At 41.6% G+C, this 22,161-nt stretch overlaps 2 protein-coding genes across 15 annotated transcripts in view; both read left to right on the forward strand.

The window, feature by feature from the left end:
• hoxb3a (homeobox B3a) overlaps positions 1-12,655 on the forward strand; it is an 80,257-nt gene extending 67,602 nt beyond the window's left edge. For 13 of the 14 annotated variants that reach the window (XM_019358331.2, XM_005468631.4, XM_025906671.1 and 10 more), the window contains 2 exons: positions 5,528-6,237; positions 8,847-12,655. In XM_019358331.2, coding sequence (XP_019213876.1) covers positions 5,649-6,237; positions 8,847-9,718 — 1,461 coding nt within the window. In that variant the 5' untranslated portion in view covers positions 5,528-5,648 and the 3' untranslated portion in view covers positions 9,719-12,655. Of the gene's footprint in view, positions 1-1,912; positions 2,389-5,527; positions 6,238-8,846 lie in introns of those variants that run through there. The other variant, XM_005468630.3, reaches the window with a different exon arrangement.
• A 129-nt stretch (positions 12,656-12,784) lies between these two features.
• hoxb2a (homeobox B2a) lies at positions 12,785-21,967 on the forward strand. The gene is given in 4 exon segments (XM_005468633.4): positions 12,785-18,239; positions 18,242-18,313; positions 19,646-19,828; positions 19,831-21,967. Coding segments are annotated over 4 exon segments (1,305 nt in total). The 5' UTR covers positions 12,785-17,830; the 3' UTR covers positions 20,472-21,967.
• Positions 21,968-22,161: the final 194 nt, after the last annotated feature.

The following is a 22,161-nucleotide window of genomic DNA, read 5'->3' on the forward strand; positions in this document are numbered from 1 at the left end:
GCGAATGCTATCTGTTTTAAAGTCGGGCTGTTTACACACACACACACACACACTGCTGGGTGCGAGAGAACTCATAAATCTTACGTAGCCATAAACGACAGGAGTAGCGTCCTGAATAATAAAAATAGAGGGGAGCGGGAGAGAGTTAGAGAACGGAATGTGTGTGTGTGTGTGTGTTGGGGGGGGGGGGGGGGGGGGGGGGGGGATTAAAACATCATAGGACACCCTTCATATTTTCATTTCCATTTAGGTCTCTCTCTTTCCCTCAGGGTTTTTTCTCACTCTTGGTTATTATTTGTTGTTGGGCTGTGCACGTCTTCCTCCTCGGTGCTTTCAAGTCAAAACGCAAGACTCGTTTAATGTTTTCTTTAAAGACCTGTTAGTGAAGCTTTAAAACCAAGTTGATCACATACAGTCTTTTTTTGCTACAATGTTAGCGTAATGTGCACCTTCTATGTTAGTCTTGTCCCTCTCACTCTGGCCTCCGTTACTTACGTCTTAAGTGACGTTTATGCAGCGAGGCAGCAGCAGAAATATTGAAAAAAATATTCTGAAAAAATCCTAAAAACTATTTATGATGAAGGAAGTTTACATTTAAATGAATGCTAATATTTTATCCATAGTTTAAAAGAGTAAGATTGATGTAAACAAAAACACATAGCAAAGTCATCCTGCAGAAAGAGAAAACTATAGTAATGGAATTGGCCCAGGAGCTTAAGCCGTTTCCCCACAAACTTTGCATTTGTCGATAATATGTCCCAAGCGATATTTTCAGATGAGGTCAGCAATTTTAATAAACCTTGTACTTTTATATGTTGACCTCACCACGGGTTGGATTTTTTTTTCTTTTTTTTTTTGCTTGTTGCCTCCTATAGACTTTAATGTACACAGATGCTCTCTATAATTTCAAAAACAAACAATTAGAGCTAAATGTAATACCAGGTTAACTCAGTCAACAAGACTTTCTAGACCATAAAATATCATTTATGGTTAATAATGATACACATTGTTAGTGACACTGTTTGGACTGTTACTAGTTAACCTGAGCCTTGTTAGAGAATGCCCACGTGGCCTATAGTAGCATACAGACAGCCTTTAAGTGGGATTTTAAAAACATGAAAAAATACTTCTCTGCAAACCCCTAAATATAGGTTTATTGAGGGTATTGCCTCAATACCCTCAAAAAAGTTCAATTTGTGAAAATATAAACTTTTAGGTTATATATAACCAATATAACAGGAAGTGAAAAGCACATTTAAGTCAAAGACTTTATTAGAGTTAAAGTTATGGTGACACGTGGAAAAAACAACCTACATGTCTGGTTGTAGAGCAAAAATTACTGCCTGCTTGCATGGTTAGATCCAGCGCAATTAGCATAATTCTTGAGTGACGCTGACTTTATATTGAGGGAATCATCCCGTCCAGCCGTCAATCTGGTTATTCCGTTCGTTACAAGGCCTGTGAGGGTCTCTGATACTGGGGCGTGTTTTCACCAGCATAATGAGAATATCTAGGATACTACCACAACCACACAGAAGACTGTAGGCTGTAAACTGGTGCTGCTGCTAGCCGTGTGGAAGGCGCACACCTATAGCCTGCCTAAGACCGAAGCAAGGAGCACAGACCAGGGGCAGACGAGAATAATACCAGGGAAAATGAGCTTCGGGGAGACTTAGAGAAGAAGAGCCATAAGGAAATAAAAACCAAGAACAGACAACTACCTAAAATAAGATGAAGTGACATTTTGTGGCGGACATACTCCTCAGTGGCTGTGTGAATAACTGGCCGACCGTGTGAAGGACAGTGGCTAAAAGAGAAAGAAATTTGAGGCCATTGTTATCAGCCAGAAGCGGTGCAGGCAGCGCTGGCGCTGGGGTGGAGGGTGGGTGGGGGATGGGGGGGGAGGCGGGGGGATAGCAGGCATGCTCCCCGGTAAGCTCGTTCAGCTCGTGCCCTAACTAGCCTGCCTGTAGCCTGCACCGAGCCCGTCTGTTAATTCTGCCCGCAGACTGAGCCCCCGCCGATAGCCTTGGAACCCTCCGACTCTCTCATCCGCCAGTCGTTCATGCCACAAGGTGTCCTGTTCGCGCAGCCCGGTCTGCCGCTGCTGGGGCTTCAGGAGGTGTTGTTGTGGTGGTGGTCGCGAGCAGCCGTGCTAGTCTCGAGACAGCACCGGAGGAGTAGCGGGGTTTGCGGAGAGAAGAGAGGAGAGGAGGAGGAGGAGGAGGAGGAAGAGGAGAGCAAAACGGACGACCAAACGAGCGGATTCGTTATTTAATTATCTGTTATTATTATTGATTACCCACTGAGCGCGTGCGAGGACTAATCTATGATGCGGTGCTGTTGGGTCCGTGCCGGACTGGACTGGGATCACCGGTGCTAAGGCAGGTAAGGAACATAATCGGCGAGCAAGCAGGCCAGCCGGTCATGCGCGAGCTCAAACAACAAGCCAGAAATACATAGTGTGTTTGCTCGCTGTGCGACGCGGAGTAGCTGGCTCAGTGATTTATGGCCTGTATGACTTCAATCCCGGTTCAAGAAGAGTTCACAATGCTTTAAACTGCCGTAGCTACCCGCCACAAGCAGCCCCCCTTTTTCTTTCGACCGTCCATCTCTGTCCTTTTCTGTTCAGCTTTTTCCGTTCTCATCTCTTCCACTACGCTTTCCACGCCTCTTCCTCACTTAAATTATATTTAGGAGCGATGGCCGGCTGTTTTTCTGTCATGGATGATGCACTTTCTCGTTCCATTTGTGTCCCTCCACACAGGCTCCTGTTTTATTATCATGTGCGTATATGGGATGCATTGTAATTATTCCTAAAATATTTTGATGGTGTAATTTTAATCACACATGAATATTTGGCGCTTTTAGCGATTTCAGTCTAAAATGAGACCGTGAACATAGCAACAATAGCTCAGATATGGCCAATCCTTTATTGTTTCTCGTTTAGAGTCTGTATAATTGGTCTCCGTCTCTGTCTCTGTCTCTCTCTGTCTCTCTCTCTCTCTCTCTGTCTGTTAATGGGAATACGTGGATTGTCCAAGTTAATGCATTCTCTCTGTCTCACTGTCTACATAGCTCTTCATGGCAGACGCCATTTGTAATTTTATATCCCAGGATAAAACACAGACACTGGACACCAAGGCCGACCCGCCTCCTCTCTACCCCCCCCCCCCCCAATCTCCCTCTCTGTGTTGTTTTTGTTTGGGTGGCTGTTTCTCAGTCAGTGTAAGTGGATTATTCAGGCAGGCGTCTAGCAAAGTTGGTGATTGTATTAAGCTGTAGCACTACAAGCCAGGGGCAGAGACATTACTTGTCCCGTTTAATGGCGAAACAGCGATATGATTTAATAACATATTCCTCCTACACTCACTCCCATGCCCACCCCCCCTCTTTCTACCTCTCCCTCTCTCGTTGGGACTATTCCTTAGAGTAAATAATTAGGATTCCAGGTTGTCTACTAGAAAGATAAATGGGTGACATGTGTGACGTGCTGAGAGCCGGAGAAAGGCTGGACTATTTGATTTAGAGAAAAAAAATGGGGGCACATTTTTAAAATAGTTGAAAAGTGAATTATATTATTTTAGCACAATTTTACCAATCTATAAAGTTATTGGTGAGTGAACTGGAATTTCTCGATTTTACTGGTAGAAGACAGATATCAATAAAACAAATTTGTTGTTTTTTGTTGTTATCACGCTGATAGCATTACCATCTCCAATTTCTTCTTCTAGTATCTTCAGTTATGTTGGCGATATATCATTCAGGCCTGTGCTTTATATATACAGTGTGCAGAACCATCAGTATATGAAGTAGACTTTGATACACACAATCCTATTTTCGGTCCAGCTTTCATGAAGCTCGGGCCTAGTATCTGTCATTTTAATGTATCGTCTTACCTTCGCACCTTTTTTATACATTTCTCCTTAACGAGGTCCACTATAGCAGGACTAATACAAAAATATCTTCGACAATATAAAGCGAAATAAAAGAGATGGCTAATAATAGTGAACCGTTCTTGCAATATGGAGCCGGGAACCAGGCTAAAATACTGGTAAGGTTAACTTGGAATGCCCCAGTAGGCCTAGTTGTAGATGTAGCTAGTGCTAGCGCTGCTCAGCTTGTGTGTAATGGAAGAGCTGCTTCATCTCCTCGTCAGACAGTTTATCTCCACTAAAGAAACGAATGCCAGGTGCTCTCTCCTGTCTGTCAAGCCGGCCTTTTGCGGCCACAGGCCCACACCAGCGGTGAGCGCAAGATAGAGTGTGTGGAGGCTAACCCTGCTGTTTTTCCTTTTCTTTTTTCTCTCTTCCTCTCTTTTTAACTAAAGGCGCCGTGACTGAGCATTCTGACCGCTTAACCCTCGTGGATTACTGCCTAGTGAAGTTTCTGCCGGGAGCCTCCTTTCTTTCTTGTCTTTTTTTTTTTTTTTTTTTTTTTTTTTTTTTTTTTTGCAAAAAACAATATAAATCGTACATTGTTGAGCGCAGTTACATTTTATAATATGTTTCCATTTACTGTTTACCTCACGGTAAATCAATAAATAAATACAAACAAAGTAAATACATAAAACTATCACAGGGACTACTTGTATACTGAGATCCGAGTTCTAACCTATACTTCACCTTTTATATACTTTTCGTCATTAGTAATATTTGTTACTTTTTTCTCCGTTTAAGATAGATAGATAGATAGATAGATAGATAGATAGATAGATTCTATTTTTCAGCAAAAAAAATAAAAACCTGGTGAAACAAAAATCCTTTCCGCTTGGATTCCTGTGAGTGAAGATGAGTGAGGTAACAGCAGAGAGAACACAGTAAATCACAGGCGGAAAGTAGAGGTTGACAGAAATAGACTATCTACATCAGTCACAAAGGAAAATAGATATGGGCCGTGTCCACTGCCGCCATTACACATAAAATGTCGTGTTCAGCCCGAATAACAGCACACATTTGAGGGTAACTCTTTATTAGGAAAACATAAAAAAAAACCCGAATATCTCTGGAATGTATGGAAGAAGAAGAACAAGTATGGAAGAAGAATCAACATATCTTAAAATTGTATGATAATCGATTTAAATTTATTCTGTTTAAAAACAAATCTAAGTAAATTGCGTAATTTTCCTTGCATAAAAACAGAAAATAATTGGTAAAAATCATAAAATAATAATAGCCATTAATCTACAACTACAGACAGTTAACAATTGATAATAACAAACTATAGCAGTAATAAAAACTGCAGTTAATTACAATTTAAACAGAAATTGCAACATTAAATAATTGACATTTTGTGTGTGTGTGTGTGTGTAGTGTGTGTGTGTGTGTGTCTGTGCATTTGTACAAGAAAGGCTGTGCACTGAGATCAGAAGAGCATCTGCAGGCTGTGCACTGGCCTCCAAAGGGAGGGGAAGGGGGGCTGTGGAAAGAAAAGCAGTGGTTTCTATTCACGTCACGGTGCCTTTCATTCAAGGAAGATGGATTTATCTTTCTCATTTATTTTTTTCTGTCTCTCCCTAACCTTTTAGGTCAGGTTGCAGGGGACCGTTGGAAAGACACCGTCACGTGACCCCCGGTACCAAATGGTCTTCCGGCAGTGGCTCTCAATAAGGACCGGAGCACAAGAAGACGCCACCACTTCTCACAGAGATGCAGAAAACAACATACTACGACAACTCCTCAACACTTTTTGGTGGCTACTCATCCTACCCAGTGCAGGGGGCAGCAGTGGGAGCAGGAGCAGCTGCCAACGGCTTTGGGGGCTATGATGCCCCGGTCCCAGCATCTCACCACCAGCCAGTCTTCCAGTCGGCTACCCATCTGGATGTGGATTCATACCAGCGCTCTGCCTGCTCTTTACAGTCACTGGGCAGTAATGGTGGCCACCAGCAGCAGCAGCTAGCCAAGACCAAGGAGCTGAATGGCAGCTGCATGAGGCCCAGTCTGCCACCTGAGCACCACCCTGGCTCCCAAGTGTCCCCTCCACTTCCCCCCAACCCCAGCAACGGTAATACTGGGGCTCAGCAGCCGGGTGGCAGTACTGGGGCCTCCTCACTCTCTAAATCAGGCACCAATAAGTCATCTACTTCTTCCTCTTCTACATCATCTTCCACATCGTCTTCATCCTCTTCACTGCCGCCCAACCCAACCCTGGCCAAGCAGATTTTTCCCTGGATGAAAGAGTGTCGTCAGACGACTAAGCAGAAAAACTGTTCACCCAGCAACAACTCTGGCAATGGTGTGTTCCAATACACCTGTCTCTGTCGGTCTTTCTGTCTTTGCTTTGATTGCCCCCATGGAGCACCACAGCAACAGCACAGCCTATCTCTTTGTATCTCTCATTATTGCTTTCCCTGGCTCCCCCAGTCCTTTCTTTCCTCTTTCATTTTCCTTCCTCATTAGCATCTTTGTTCCTATTATCCCACATCCCTCTTTCCTCACCTCTCATATCAACATCCTCTTTCCAGCATCAGATCCCCAGAGAATTTACAAGGTTTCTTAGGCTCTTATGGCAAGCCAGGTTCCCACAGGCACTAGCTGAGACAAGGACATGACACTGGGCTACTAACCAGCTGTTCTGTTCTCTCTCTGTACCTGGTGACTGAGTTTATTGTAGTTCTAGTTAATTTCGGTGTGGAGTGTGGAGTTTACTAAAGCCATTGATCTCTGAGTATTTTCAGTGACCAGTTCACCAGCAGGATGATTATATAAGCTCTAGCTTTAGTTTGTTTCCATTAGTAAAAGAGGCTAAAGGTCTAATGTAAAACTGTCTGGCCAATATTGAAAACCAAGAGAAGTGTTCAGTAAAATACATGAAAAGGGAGGAAAACCCATTACTTCTATTAGCAGCAGAAAATTCATGTTCTGTGATGTGTCAAAAATGAAATAGTTTAACATAAAGACTTGAAGCAGGAAGAAACAGCTGGCGTGGTTCTGTTAAGAGCAACTATAACTTTAAAAGTCAGGAAAGAAATAAGTTGTATTTTGCTTTGTTTTAAATAGCAGACAGGTAAAAACAACATTGTGCAGTTTTACAGTCATATCCTGGAACTACTTCTTGATGAACAACAGTTGGTATTTGCATTGATCTTTTGGAACCTGTCAGGTATATTTATTCATATTTGACTGAACCAGAAAATTCTGCAGACATTCAGAGATGACAAATACCTGGTTTTACCGGGAATTAGTGTCAAATCTTAGGAAAAGAGTAATAGTTAAGCGAGTTACATAAACTTTGTTGGCAGGTTATCTTGAGATGACTTTCTTATCAAGTACGACTAAACACTTCTCTAAAGACATCACTAAGGTAAAAATATAGTCTACCAACACGCTGCCACAAACCTGCAACCAGTAGCTTATACCTCTCTTCATTCTTTTACCTCCTCCTCCCTATCCTGCACTTCTTTCTCCTTTCATCACTCCATGAAAATGATTTGCTTTCCGATTGTTCGCCTTTCTTCCTTCTCCTCATTCTTGTTGCTCATTGAAAAACCACTTTAAGTAGAAAGATATTAACAGGAAGAATTTAAATGTCATGTATGATAACAGATAAATGGATTTTCAAGGAGAGGGTGAGAGAATGATGAAGAGACATTTGAAATGGAAGATATTAGCATCTGGATGATAAATTTGAATACCATCAGCATGTCTGATAACGGGAAAAGAACACAGTCATTGAGGCAGACAGATATGTTATTTCATTTGGTGGTTATCATTGAGAAAAAATGAATATGAGTGTGATAATCATATTCAAAAACATTTTAGCTGACCAGACAAAAAACTGAAAGGAGATTAGACTGCTTATCAATGAGAATTTCAAACAATCATTCAGAGAGTGTCACTGCTCCAGACTAGTTACTGCTCTCATCTTTCCATCTCTGTTTATAGAAATACCATAACAAAGAAAACATAACGAGTGACTGGATCTCGGTTTCCTTAAGCTGTACTGCATCAGCTGTTACTAATGAGAATGCACTGCTAGCATGCACATACAAACATTTATATCAGAGGCTGCTGCTCCACACATGCACACAAGGATGAGAGAGGTTATGTTGTTTTGAGCAACTGCATAACATAATCAAAAACTCAAGATAGAAAAAAAAGAGGTTGAAGCGAGGTTGTTTTAGTTTAACTACCAAGTACTACAGTTTTTTAAAAAAAGCACAGGAGTTCCATGGAAACTTCTGAGCTAAAGAAAATAACTTTAGACTCAAGCTATTTCACTTTCATCATTAGTTGTCTCATAACTTCACTGGATCCACAAATGTACTTCCTGGGAGAGAAAATTATAGGAAACAGGTCTTTATCAAATATGCATGTGTTCAATCCCTTGTCTCTAAACAACTTTCTGTTTCTATTAGAATTCACTGTTATAATAACATAAATGAGATGAGAAGTTTGACTTTTCCTGGCAAGCAAATTGAAGTGAGTGCAGGTCAACCTCAGTTCCTGCTCACAAGTCCTTGTGCTGCAGCTGGTGTTGCTGTGGGGGGTTTGTCTTTCCAGCCAAGATGCAATTTAGCTTCTCTCGGCCAGCACTGGGGCCTCCACAGCTTAATAACTGCCACTGTTATGAAGTGTTGACAACTAATATCAAGGGATTTAGTCGGCCTGCTAGACCCCCCTCTGCTTTATTAAGAACCTGAATGCTTTTAATTTCCTTCAGCATGCAGCCTGATTATGTTATATTCTCTCTACCTTTCTCTCAGCTTTTACCTTCTTAAGATGCCAACATTTTTTTTTAAATATCTTTGGTTTCTTGCCTTTCTTCCACTGTCACCTTGGTATTTTTCTGTGGGTGGCTATGCACTCATGTTTTCTCACCTTCACTTTTTGTTCTCTTGTCAGCATCAGGAGGAGCTGAGAGTGGCAGCAGCGGGGAGAAGAGTCCAACCGGTGGCTCATCAGCATCATCTAAGAGGGCTCGAACAGCATATACCAGTGCCCAGCTTGTTGAGCTGGAGAAGGAGTTCCATTTCAACCGGTACCTGTGCCGGCCACGACGCGTGGAAATGGCCAACCTGCTCAACCTGTCAGAACGCCAGATCAAGATCTGGTTCCAGAACCGACGCATGAAGTACAAGAAGGACCAGAAGAACAAGGGCCTGAGTTCCAGCTCTGGAGGGCCCTCACCAACAGGCTCTCCTCCTCTGCCCTTGCAGTCTTCTGCCAGCTTTCTCAATTCAATGCACCCAATGGGAGGGGGAGGTGGAGGAGGCAGCACAGGCTATGACGCGCCATCTCCACCATCCTTTGGCAAACCCCACCAGGGAGTGTCTTACTCCATGTCCACTGCCTATTCAAATGTCCCCATGAAGGGCTGCCCCCCCCAGCAGAAGTATGGCACCCCAGAACAAGACTATGGTGATCCCCATCCCCACCACAGCCTAGTGCAGGCTAATAGTGCTGGCTATGGGACACCCACCAATATACAGGCCAGTCCAGTCTATGTGGGGGGTGCTAATTATGTGGAACCCATGCCTGGCTCAGGGCCTTCCATGTATGGGCTTAACCACCTCGGCCCCACCCCACCCCACCACCAAACCATGGACTACAATGGCGCAGGGCCCATGTCGGCTGCCAACCAGCACCATGTGGGTGGAGGGGGCCCCCCGGGTCCCTGTGACCCACCTACACACCCGACATACACCGAACTGTCGGCGCACCACACCTCGACTCAGGGCAGAATCCAGGAAGCACCCAAGCTCACTCACCTGTAGCAGGTTTGGAACAAAATGAAAATATACAAAAAAGTGAAGACCACATTGAACAAATCATGGCTCACAAACAGACTTACACATAGGGAGACTAGTGCTGCAGCAGGATAGCATGAGAGGCAAAAGAAGACTCACAGGGGCCGTCCAGTGGTTTGTCCTGAGCTCTGAAGTCACAAAGGGGAACAGCCAGTGTTGGGTAGTGTTCTGCTGCCGCCCTGTTTTCACTGCCTTCATAAAGAGCTCCACTAAATGTGATTAGGACGAGACCTTTCAGTTCTACCTTGAAACAGCAGGTAATTTAATTTTAAAAAAGGCAGCAGCATCGAGTATCACAGATGAACCCAAACTTCGCATGTTGTCAAATAACTTGATAAAAGACATATCGTGTATTATAATGCAAACTCTTTTTTAAAATAGATTTTTCAAACTTACTAAACTAACTAGCATAATTTCTATTGCTCTAACTTTATGTGCCACATACAGGGAATTAAGTAACACAAATTTTAAACCATATTGAATCATATTTGAACTTGGATTAAACATTTAACTTTTACTTTAGAGGTATAGTCATTTTCAAAATGAACCCATCTATACAGTATTCCACAGCCCCAGGGAAATGAGGTGTATTGTAGGAAGAGGTCAGGCGTACATTCAGTCCCCTTGCTTCTCTTTGCTGCTACAAAAAATTCATATCAAGGAGCTTGTCTTATGGCACTGGTGCAGAGACACATTGGCAGCTGTTTGGTATGACAGGATCCACGTTGAGCACCGTTGTATAGTCATTTGTCAGATTGAGACTCAAATGAAAACCACCATGTTTGCACAGAAAAAATTAGGAAGATTTGTTCAAAACAGCATAAAAAAACCCTAAAAATGTTGAATTTAAGACACTTAGCAATAAGTAAAACATTATTAAAACAAATATATTTTATAATTTAATATAATGCTTTCCCAGACTTTCCTATACAGGTCTCCTGATACTGTAAAATATTGAGAACTTAGCTGTGCTTCTATTTTTAGCCTTTTAAATAGAAAGTGGGGTGAGGAGTGTGTGTGTATGTATGTTGGGCACGTGAGCATAGCAAATTCAGGAGTAGTTTAGCTACTGTGTACTAAAAGGACTCTTTTGGAGGTAGCATTTAGTCTAAAATTGTACTTTGATACTTAATAGGACACATATATGCACGCAGCTCTCCCCCTTCTAAATGAAATGGTTGAAATTTTAATGGCCAGTTAACAAGGTGGTTAGATTTATGGTGCTTTCTCTTCCCCTCCAGACAACACATGTTGTTGTCAGCCAAGTTGAGCTATGTGGAGGGCTCTGTCTCTATACCAGCTTGCGAGAGAGAGAGAAAAGAAGGAGACAGAGTGAAATTGAAAGCAGAAATATATAGCTGGAGCTGGCAGAACACATCTTCTTCCGCAAAAACCACTCGACGGTCACTGTCCCTTTCTGCCTCCTGCTGTATAACCATCTCAGACCCAGTCTTTACTAACCCACTGTCTCTTGTCTATGGCAGCAGCACATGGGTTCAGAAGGAGGCAAAATCTCCTACAATCCCCCACAGACTACCCCCCACCCCCACCCCCTTTCCCAACCACATACACACACATTCATCACCACATGGACAGCCTACCTATCGCTCGAACAGGGTTTAAGAAGCTATGAGCTCAAATGCTAAAGTAGTCATCGACACACATCTGTGCTAAGCTACTTTAGCTAATCACACCTTCATGCACACACAGCAGTGCTAAGCTAGCAATGTTTCATCAACACACCTCCATAGCCAGGGTACGTCAGCTGTTGACACCTTCAAACAAACACATGAGAGGAGATGGAAGAGACATTTAAAATTCCTTATTTTAGCACATTATTGACACAGGGTAAATGCGAAAGAGCAGAGAATATTATTTATTTATGTTGAAGTATATCATTGCTGTCTCTCTCTTTCTCGCTCTCCCTTTCTCTCTCTTTATCACTTTGGAAGGGTTAACTTACAATAGCGGACACCGATGCATAAAAGTCCACACTTTCTCCTGTGTTGTTTTGTTCTCACATATCTTGACTTTTAACATGGATACAGGGTATATATTTGAACAAGAAATGCATGTCCCAGAAGTCAGAGCTGCTGTGTAAAACACATTTTTAAAACTACTGGGTTTATTTACTCGAACCATCAGTGAGTGCATTTGGTACAGCGCACACAGAGCCTTTACAGTGTGGAACAAACACAAGCAGTGTGCGCTCGACTCTCTCTAAACTTGCTGATGTTTAGTAAGTGAATCCCTGGTTTTGTTTTTAAAAGTGCATGATTTACACAAAAGCTTGTCACATCTGGGCATCATTGTTGCACTTAGAGTTTACATTTTGATGGTTAAAGGTAAAAAAAAAAATAATAATAATAATGAAATCTTATTTTGAAGACGAAAGGCCCTCCAATCAAAGCGTCTTTTGCCAATGTGTGTTCAAGTGAACATTCATATAAAATATTTATTTGTTATAGCCAGTTTAAAAAAAAGACTTTCTGTTTTGTATGACTATTATTTATCCTTCATGTATTTATATTGAGAAAAAATACTGTACTTTTTTAGTATTTACCTGTTATGAAAGAAAAAAAAACATTGTTTCTTCTTGTCCATTGTACTAAAGTTACATTTTTTAGTTCTTGTATTTTAGAAGAAAATGAGTAGTTTTTATGTTCCTATATTGACCCTTGTACATAAATGTCTTGGCTTGTACAGGGGAAAAGGCAAGTGTGGGGATTGGTGAACCACCCATGCATAGTGGGAAAATATAGACTAACTATTAGATGGAAAAAAGAACAAGTCTTTTTGGAGAAAAAACAAGTTCTTCTTTTGTCCTTTGTAGCTCCTTTTTCTTTCACTGTTGAGAGAGTTGTCTGTTGAACAATTCTTTAATAAAATGTTATGTTATTCAGAGCTAGCCTCAGTGTTTTAAGAATCACAGGAATGTAAAGCTTGATTCATGCTGTTTTGGTAAAAGAAAAGAAAAGAAAAAAAGACTGAAATGTCAGCATCAGATAATGTTAAAACAAGCAAAATACTACTATCACAGTAAAGGTATCAGCAGAGAATCCTGCTCCTCTTATTTTGATTATTACGGTAAAACAAATGCTGGATTTCCTTGGGTTAATATGAAATATAAAATTTACAAATAGGAGATTTGTTGCTAAGCTAAAGTCACAATTGCTAAGATTATATAAATATGTAGAATATTGATTATCACAGCATATTCAGTATGATTGAAAATTCTTCATCCTACTAAAACCTTTGATGTCAAACAAGCAGTTAAAACACAAATCTTATAGATACTGACATGTGTGAAAGACATGCTTGTTATTTTACTTAAATAACGCAAACACAGTGCCTCAAAAATGTCAACACAAAAGAGGAATGGATTTTACTGGCTTTTTTCTAGATGTGCAGTATTAGGAAAGGTGTCACATGAAATTAATATTCCAAGTAAATTTGCTTTCTAATTCACTTCATACAATCATTGTTTTTAGGTGCTTTTATAAAAGATGAACTCAGAATGTATTTATGATTAGCCTAGACTTTTTAGTTGGTTAAAGGCACTTTGTGTTGTATGTGTTAAGAGACACTGATATGAGTGTTTGTAACATTCCATACAACAAACAGTTTTTACTAAGGTTGGAGCAACAGTCCTGACCTTTTAATAGCTAAATCTTCACACAGTCTAAACAGCACTTTTGTTGCATTAGTTATAATCTCAATCAGTAAGAATTATAAGTTAAACATTAACCATCCCATCAGTCTTTCACTTGCATTCTGTAAGATTCCGTACTAAAAAGTACCAATTTTTAAATTAAATAAATATGCATAAAAATACTCTTAAAGATGAAAGTAAAAACTGGAACTCAGAAACTCATAATAGGACTTGGTACTTGTTTCAAAAGCCTCTAGAGTGCATAATAGTGTCAAAAGGTTAAATCAGATTGAAAATTTGACTGTCAAATTTGATAGATAGTTAATATAGTATAGAATATATATAATATATATATATATATATAATATAGAAACAAATACTGCTCATAAGCCACAGCTTAGGTGTGGCCGTGACTTAGTTCAAACAGCTTGTCTCTGATTCAGGACATGACACTGGGCTACTAGCCCTGACCTGACTCTGGTGCCAGTACTGAATACTGGGTCGGTGTGTGAGGATAAAGCATCACTGTCAGAAAACTTACAGAATTGTCCGAAAAAGAAAAGACCTTTAGCTTTCAGAAAACCTTCTCACTGCTTCTCTTTGCTGTACAAACTAAAGAGAAGAAGGGCTTTATTATCTGATACCACTGTAAGAATAGAAAATGTATGAATCACCACCTATTACTCTGCTATTTAGTTGTTGTCTGGTATTAATTGCTGGGATAGCAGCAGAAGCCATCCTTTTTGCTCATATCAGATGGTTTTAAGGTTGGGATTAATATTAAAGTACAAAAACTTTCCCTACAAAACCTGAAAAATAAGCACCAGATACTGTTCTAATGTGTTTTGAGTTTTTTTTTTCTTCTGGCAGCTGTTTTTTTTTTTCTGCGGGCTCAAAAAGTTGAATAAAAGAATGAGCACCAGTCCCTTCAGTCAGATGCATTTTCGTGTCATGATCAGTTAGCTGTCCTCTGGCAGTTTGGCTTCTGACACATGTTCAGCAGTGATTATTGTCACTAGTGGTGAAGAAAACATTCGGTTTTGGTGTGCTGAATCCAGTCATTACTAAAATGATGAAGATCACTTTATAGCAGGCAGGCAGTTGAGTGAAAAGTATTCAGTAGCCAGTTGTACAGGCCAAACAATTTGATTTATTTTGCTTCACTGCAGCTCTCCTTATGTATCAGTGTTTATCCAAATTAAGTAACAATTTGGCTTGATGCAGTACCAATACTAAGAATTCTCCATTCCTTTTATGTATGTATGCATATACTTATTTATTTAGTCTTGTTCTTACCAATTTTCCAAGGTGATGAAGAAATCTTTTGATATTAATTTAATGCCCCCAGCTTTAAATCAAAAGACAGATAAGGGCACTGACACCTCAGGATGTTAATCAGTCAACAGAAAATACTGGCTAGTGTGCATCTGCACTAAAAATACTGAAATCCAGTGAGTAAAAACTCCAAACAACAGCTATAGGAACAATGAAGTTGACTAGGAGGTTGCCGGAGTTGGGCAGGCTATGTATACCCATAGAGGAATTTCAATATTTTCAACAAATCCTCTATTAGGCACTTTTTTTTTTTTTTTTTTTTTTTAGATTTGTGGCTGATATAATTCCTAATGCTTTGCTCTTTGAAGATTTCTCCTCTTGCATGCAGCTCAGCTATGTGTCAGCTGTGTGTTTATGACTAAAAAAGCCCCGAGGACTGCGCCTCGGCTCTATCACGTGATCGACCCCCACCCCTCTTCTCTCTCTGTCTCTCTCTCTCTCTTTTTCCCTCTAGCACCCGCGTGCTTGGAGGGCTGAGAGCCACATAAAACTTGAGACATAAATCAGACTCCCATAAATAATGGCCGCACTTCCCTTTACATCTCCGTTGGACTAACAGACAATAAAAACACCTATAAGCAGAGATTGGATCTAATTTATTGCCTCATAAAAACAGACGGAGAGCTCGGATCCGCTTTAGCAGCGCAGGCACTACTGAAAATCGTACAGTTATTAGTGTAGCACACAGCAACGTAAACACTCACACACTAGTTCGTGGGCTTCAAAAGATTCCAAGCGGAGAAATTTTTAGGTGTTTTGTTAGACAGAAGATGTGACAGAGCCGTTATCGTGTTATCATCCAGTATTGAACTATTTGACTACAGAAATGCTATACTGCAAATAGTATTTGTATAGTCATGATTGAATTAGAAGTGTGTTTACTGTAGTACTGGTAGTATTAAAAGAAGGAAAAGTACAACAACCTGGTCATTAGTGAACTATGAAAAATAAAGAACTGTTATTCGGTAACTTCTAACACATTGTATTTTCTCACGTTACATATTTAACCAGAAATGGGGCTTTAGGCCAATTAAAATCTCAAATAATATTAATGAAAAACTGTATTTGAGATAAACAAATAAAATATTAATATTGTCAGTGGATTGACTAAAAATGCATTTTCATAATAATCAATTGATAAAACTAATCAAATAACCGATTGCCAAAAGCGTTATTAAAATAAAATAAAATAAAATAAAATAAAATAAAATAAAATAAAATAAAATAAAATAAAATAAAAATTACACGTTCCCATCTTCAGTCGACCAATCCACGCTCTTCAGGTCTTTACTGGCATGTGGAAAAACGTTTTCTGCTCGCCACAAAATCTTCAAATAAACTCCCTATTCTTTATCAAAATTTAAAAAAATATACATTTATATATATTATTAAAAAAATAATTAAATTAAAAAAGAGAGAGAATGAACGCTGCTCGCTCAGCAACTTGTGTCTGCTGTGTGGGCTTGTGTTTTCTGTGCCCCTCGGCCTACTCACTGCCTGCGCTCAATGGCGTTTCCTCCCACACACATTTCTGCCTTTTTGCTGCCTTTTTCTCTTTCTTAGAGCCTGGGGGTGAGGCAAAGCGACTTGGAATGAAACGGGGCAAGGGGGGGCGGGCGAGCTAAGAACTTTTCAGTCTTTTATTTCAGTCATATCTATAACACGTCGAATCGAGCTCCTAAAGGAAGAGAAGGAGTGAGGCTGGATTTTTCCTTGTTATTTAGGGAGAGAGAGAGAGGCTGCTGTCAGACTCTTTGCAGCTAGAGAAAGATTGATCACCGCACTTCGTTTTCTTCCACTCGGGGCTATTCGGGCCCTCCCCAAAATATCCCCAGCTAAACAAATGACCACTTCTTGATCTCTCGCAAAATCTACATGTACGTCCTGTTGAGTCTAAAGGGCGCTCTCACTTACAGTTACCATTTATACTGCTGCTGTATTCTTTTTATCATAAGAAGTAGCGGGAGGCCCGCAGCGCTCTCTCCTTTTTTCCCAGCTGGGTGAAGCGACCTCGCTGTGAACTCTCCCTCTCCCTCTGCGTAAACACGGTGAACATTTTAACACCGTGGAGAGAGGGTGGGAGAGGAACCGTGGTATCTTGCAAGAAGACTTTTGGAGCCTCTCTGAAAAGGTTATTTTAGGGTAAGATTATATTTAGACCTTGTTTAAAGTTTCCTCCCCTCTCATACACACCTTTACGTAAACGTGATATCTATTAGATATAAAAATCGCACACTTACACATCAGTAGGCTCCCCTCACTGTCTGTCCTCAAATCTAAGCTATGCTCTTGTAAACTGTTCCCTCTGCACTACTGCTGAGTAGAAATCTCCATCGTCCACTCCTCGTGCGCTGCTGCGCCATCTAAAAATTTCTCAGAATGTTCTAAGCGTGACATTTCCACCCTCTGTCACACCTTCTAAGATTAATGAGCAGCGCGTTGTAAACAGGAGACATATTGTAGACGGTGCTGGCCGGCTCCATACACCTAACCGTCACCACATCACCCAGAAGACGGGGACAACATGCTCAAGAAGAGGATGCTCTATTGTTTGTGCAGCATCACCGGGCCTGGATGCGCCGGCCAGTCGCCCACTGCGCACATGGCGAATGGCCACCGCATCGTTTTTTCACGCCCTGTTAAAACACAACAATGGCAGCTACCCTGCGAAGTAGTATCCTGACACGACATTTGATGGAAAAAAAATAATAATGCTGCTTCCCACAGCCATCACAGCCGCCTGGCCTGGGTCCATGATTGGCTGATTTGGATCATGTGACCAGGAACTGGCTGCAATTTCCCCCATAGTTCTTCAGTTTAGACTACCCAGGTCCCCACACGCTAGTAATATCACCAATATACACAATTATTATATAGCCACGGTGTTTACGCCATCTCGGTCGGGAACCTACATTTTCGTGCGTTTTTTTTTTCAGTTGATTTTTTTTGTGAAACCATAGTGTGTTGCGTGCGTGTGCAAGGGTGCGTGCGTGTATGTGTTTTTGTTGTTGTTTCTTCTTATTTTTATTTTTGGGGAAGGGGCTGTTCGGAGGGTATCGCCGTTTCGGGGTAAAAGCCCGTTTGAGGGAGCTATGAATTTTGAATTTGAGAGGGAGATTGGTTTCATAAACAGCCAGCCGTCCCTAGCAGAGTGCCTGACGTCCTTCCCCGCCGTCCTGGAGTCATTTCAAACTTCATCAATCAAGGAGTCGACAGTAATTCCGCCTCCCTTTGAGCACACCATCCCCAGCTTCAACCCCTGCACAGCCAGCCAGCCGAGACCAGCTGCGAGAAGCCAGCAGAACCGGAGAGCCTCCGCCACTAATGGCCTCCAGACGCATCACGGAGCCGCCCAGCAGCCATACACGACCGGCCATGCCCCCGCCCCGGCCACGGTCACCCCGACCGGCCCGATTGCCCACGAGTTCCCCTGGATGAAGGAGAAGAAATCATACAAGAAGTGCCCTAAGCCAGGGAGCAACTCCAGCGGTACCGGATCCATCATCCCCCCGCCTCATCCTCCCCGTCGTCAACTGCCTCTGGGTACGCTTCGGCGGGCATCGAGTCACCCACAGGTCGGTATGGAGGGATGCCGGGTAACAGCATGTATAGCTGCGTGCATGTGTGTGGTAGTGAGTAAGAGAGTGTGCAGCATGTTCTGTTATTTTGTACTTGCATCACATTTCCAACAGTTGTTACACGCTACGTGGATATACTTGAACGACATTGTCTTTTTCCCCATCCGTGTGTGTGTGTGTGTTTGTGTGTGTTTTGTGCAGCGCTGTGTCAACAGGGAAGCCATATCTAGACCACTGCATTATGCTGCAGTGCTTTGCACACTCTTTCATCATGCATTAAACAACCCATTAACGTCTTACAGATAATCCTTGTCAGTGCGGATCAATACGTGCACGCCAGCCATACTGAGGGCAGATCTTTTACATAGGCACTAAATAATTTCAGAACTTTCGAGAATCGAAAATGTATAAATTCCATGTGAAATTATTTGTCTTGCGTAAAAACACACACAAGGGAGTTTTTTTCTCTTTTTTAAAAAATTTCATGTTCATCGCTTATATATTTGCTATAGCCTATATCGCTTTCAACCTTCTTGTGCAGTAGTAGCTGCATGGTCACGTTATTATAGATTCATAACACAACTGAGAATGTCGCCATGTTGGATGGAGGTGGGAAAAAATAATGGCGAGATGAGGACAAAATACGTTTGGGTGTGGAGGTGGTGGTGGGGGGTGTAGGTTTCGTCCCCACAGGAAACACACTGCACACTATCTGATTTTGTGTGATTCAGGTTATTTCTGTCTCTCACACTGAACTCTCTAACAGTCAATGCATTTTTCAAAATAAATACATAAATTTGCAAATAAATAAGTAAGCAAACAAACAAACAAATCGATGAAATAATGAAAGAAAGAAATTCCAGTTTTCCATTCTTATTCCCACACATTTAGAAATCTACCTCGTATCATTTTAATGTGAATTTCTCGGCCAATTTCCTGGCTTCTTTTCTGAAGTATGAAAAAAATCAAATCGAGCTTTCAGTTGTGTTTCTGACAGATACCGCTACATTCGTTTCAAAAAACATTCCCACATTTCCACACGCATTTCCTTCTAGCTCCGTGATTTATTCGTGTTCCTCTCTGATCACAGAATGCAGAATCTCATAGCCCTCGCTGATTTACAGGATTGATGACATAGTTATCTTTCACTCTTCTGAGTGATGGCTGCTACTATAAGTGGAAGGTATATTTTTAAAATATTAGTATTAGTTCTTTTTTATTACAGGCGAAGAGCCAAGGTGAGATCGGCGGCGAAGTAGCATATTTCTTGCAGGAAAAAAATATATAAATATATTCGTGGTTTCATTTATTGTCTTTGTTCCTGTCCAGACCCGAGTCAGGCGGGCCTAGACGCTGGAGGAGCAGGCTCCCGCCGGCTGCGCACCGCCTACACCAACACGCAGCTGCTGGAGCTGGAGAAAGAGTTCCACTTCAACAAGTACCTGTGCCGGCCCAGGAGAGTAGAGATTGCCGCCCTGTTGGATCTAACCGAACGGCAGGTGAAAGTTTGGTTCCAAACCGGCGGATGAAACACAAGCGGCAAAACACGCACCACCGGGACGGGAGCGGAGGAAGCCATGAATCCAGCGACACGGGAGGCTTTGAGCCGCTCGAAGGCGCTGACGCCTCCTCTCCGTATTCAAGCCAGCCGCTGGAAGCATCTGGCACAGGGGAGACTGCCTCGGAGGGAGAGCCGGGGGGCGGCAATCCATCTTCGGCCGCCTACGCGAATGACAGCGGGGACAATGCACAGCCCACACTAGAGGAGGGAGGCCGTTTGAGTATCCCCGAGCGGTCACCGCTGTTTACGGCATCGGGGTGCTCTGACTCTGCGGCGGCTCGTCACTCTCCGCCGGCGTTGGCGGTCACCAACTCTGCTGACAACCCGGGCCTGATGCAGCTGAGAGAATCCGTGCCTGGATTAACAGCAGCTCCCGAGCAGCAGAACTCCTCAATTACACCCACAGCTTCATCTGCTCCTTCTGCCGTGTCTTCATCGTCTACCCTACCAGACATCACCTTCTTCGCCGGGGACGCCTGCCTGTCACCCAGCCTGCAGAGCACCCTGGACAGCCCTGTGGATTTCTCAGAAGAGGACTTCGATCTGTTCACAAGCACACTGTGCACCATAGACCTGCAGCACCTCAACTTCTGAGACCTCAACACAAACTGAAAGTAGGGTTAAATAAAAGCGAGTGGGGCAGTGGGCAGAGGGCCTGCGTTTATGAGAAATCCAGCAGAGGACACAACACTTATATAAAACAGAAATAAAAGAATATTAAAGTTTTTCGGCAACATTCCTGAAACTTTTCTCCATTAAAAAAAATGTTTGTTTGTTTTTTACATATTCTTCTTGCTTTTTTGGAGGGCAGAATAGTTTCAAAGAAAGCCAATTCATTTTTCACTTTAAAACATCGAAAGGATTTTTTCCCCCTTCTTTGAAAATATGACAATATGTGGATGTATTTTTTGTACTGACTTTCTCGGTTTGGAATTTTATTATTTTTTTTATTATTTATTTATTTCTTTTTTAGGGGGGGGGAGTAAATCAATCCTTATGAGTTTGTGGATTTGTTTCCTCTAGTTCATCCTGGTGCAGCTTCATGGATTCTTAAAAGCTTCTCAGGAACTGTTCACGGAGTCTGTAGGCGCAGATATCTGGACCGTTTTGACAAAATCCAAATGGAACAATGAATGAATGAGTTCTCTCTTTGAACGGCACGACGCAGAGAGAGGGAAGCCCTGCTGATGACCGGAGGTTTAAACACTAGTTTATTTATTGAGATTGTTTAATAGTGAAAATTCAAATTATTTATTGTACATATATTTTCATAGTGGAATAACAATAATAATAAAAACACAAACATTTATATTGTGCCCCATGTTTTTTTATAGTCTCTGAATTTATAAATTAGCACAATTACGTGTGTAACTCTAACACATACTATGGATTAATTTATTTGACACCACTAAATAGGCTAGAACGTTTTTATACCAACAGCCTACAAAATTATTTTTTTACAACACATTTTTTTTTACTTGACTTGATTTATTGCAACTATTTTTAATTATTTGTATTTATTTGTAATTATTTGTATTTTTATATATAAAGCTTGCTGTGTTTTTTGCACGGATACTTTATACATTATAACCACCTCCAAAGCAATTGAATCCAATACACTTTTCAAATTTCTCATTTCAATTCCAGCTTCAATTTATTTATTTTTTATTAGATAAGGATTAAATAATTGACCTGTTAAAATTCCTAAAATGCTTGTTTAGTTTTTCCACCTTAAAGACTATAGCCTAGGAAACTATGTATAGCTAGTGTGTTTACATGGAGATAACCTTGATAAATGGGAACAAAATAACACATTTTCCGCAGCTGCTTGCCTTCATCAGATGTTAGCTCAGCACGGCTAGCTCTCTGAGTACAAGCTAAGGGTTAGCATAGCGTGGCCCTCCTCCTCCACCACCACCACCAGCAGCAGCTATTACAAAGTAGCAAGGACAGCAGTGCTAAAAAACAATGTAGCCTTTTTACTGACAGTGAGTGGAAGAATAGCAAGGCTCACCTGCTGCTGAAGTATGTAAACATGGAAGTTAATCCCTGATTGGCGTCCCTTTATTAAAATGTGAATGTGAAGTTAACCATGAGTGTGTCTGCCATTAGTGTGTGCGTGATTGCAAAGCTGCTCCTCCTCCCGCGGAGTCAAAATGGCGCTGAAGACAAAGCAGGATGTGAACAATAAGCAGTAGCAGCCATTACAGGATGATCAGCTCAGTGTGACAGTCAGGATGTTTGTGTGAGGACAGCGAGCAGAAAGGACAGAAGAAACATTTTA

The sequence above is a fragment of the Oreochromis niloticus genome, linkage group LG4 (assembly GCF_001858045.2).
Source record: "Oreochromis niloticus isolate F11D_XX linkage group LG4, O_niloticus_UMD_NMBU, whole genome shotgun sequence".
NCBI classification, from domain to species: Eukaryota; Metazoa; Chordata; class Actinopteri; order Cichliformes; family Cichlidae; genus Oreochromis; species Oreochromis niloticus.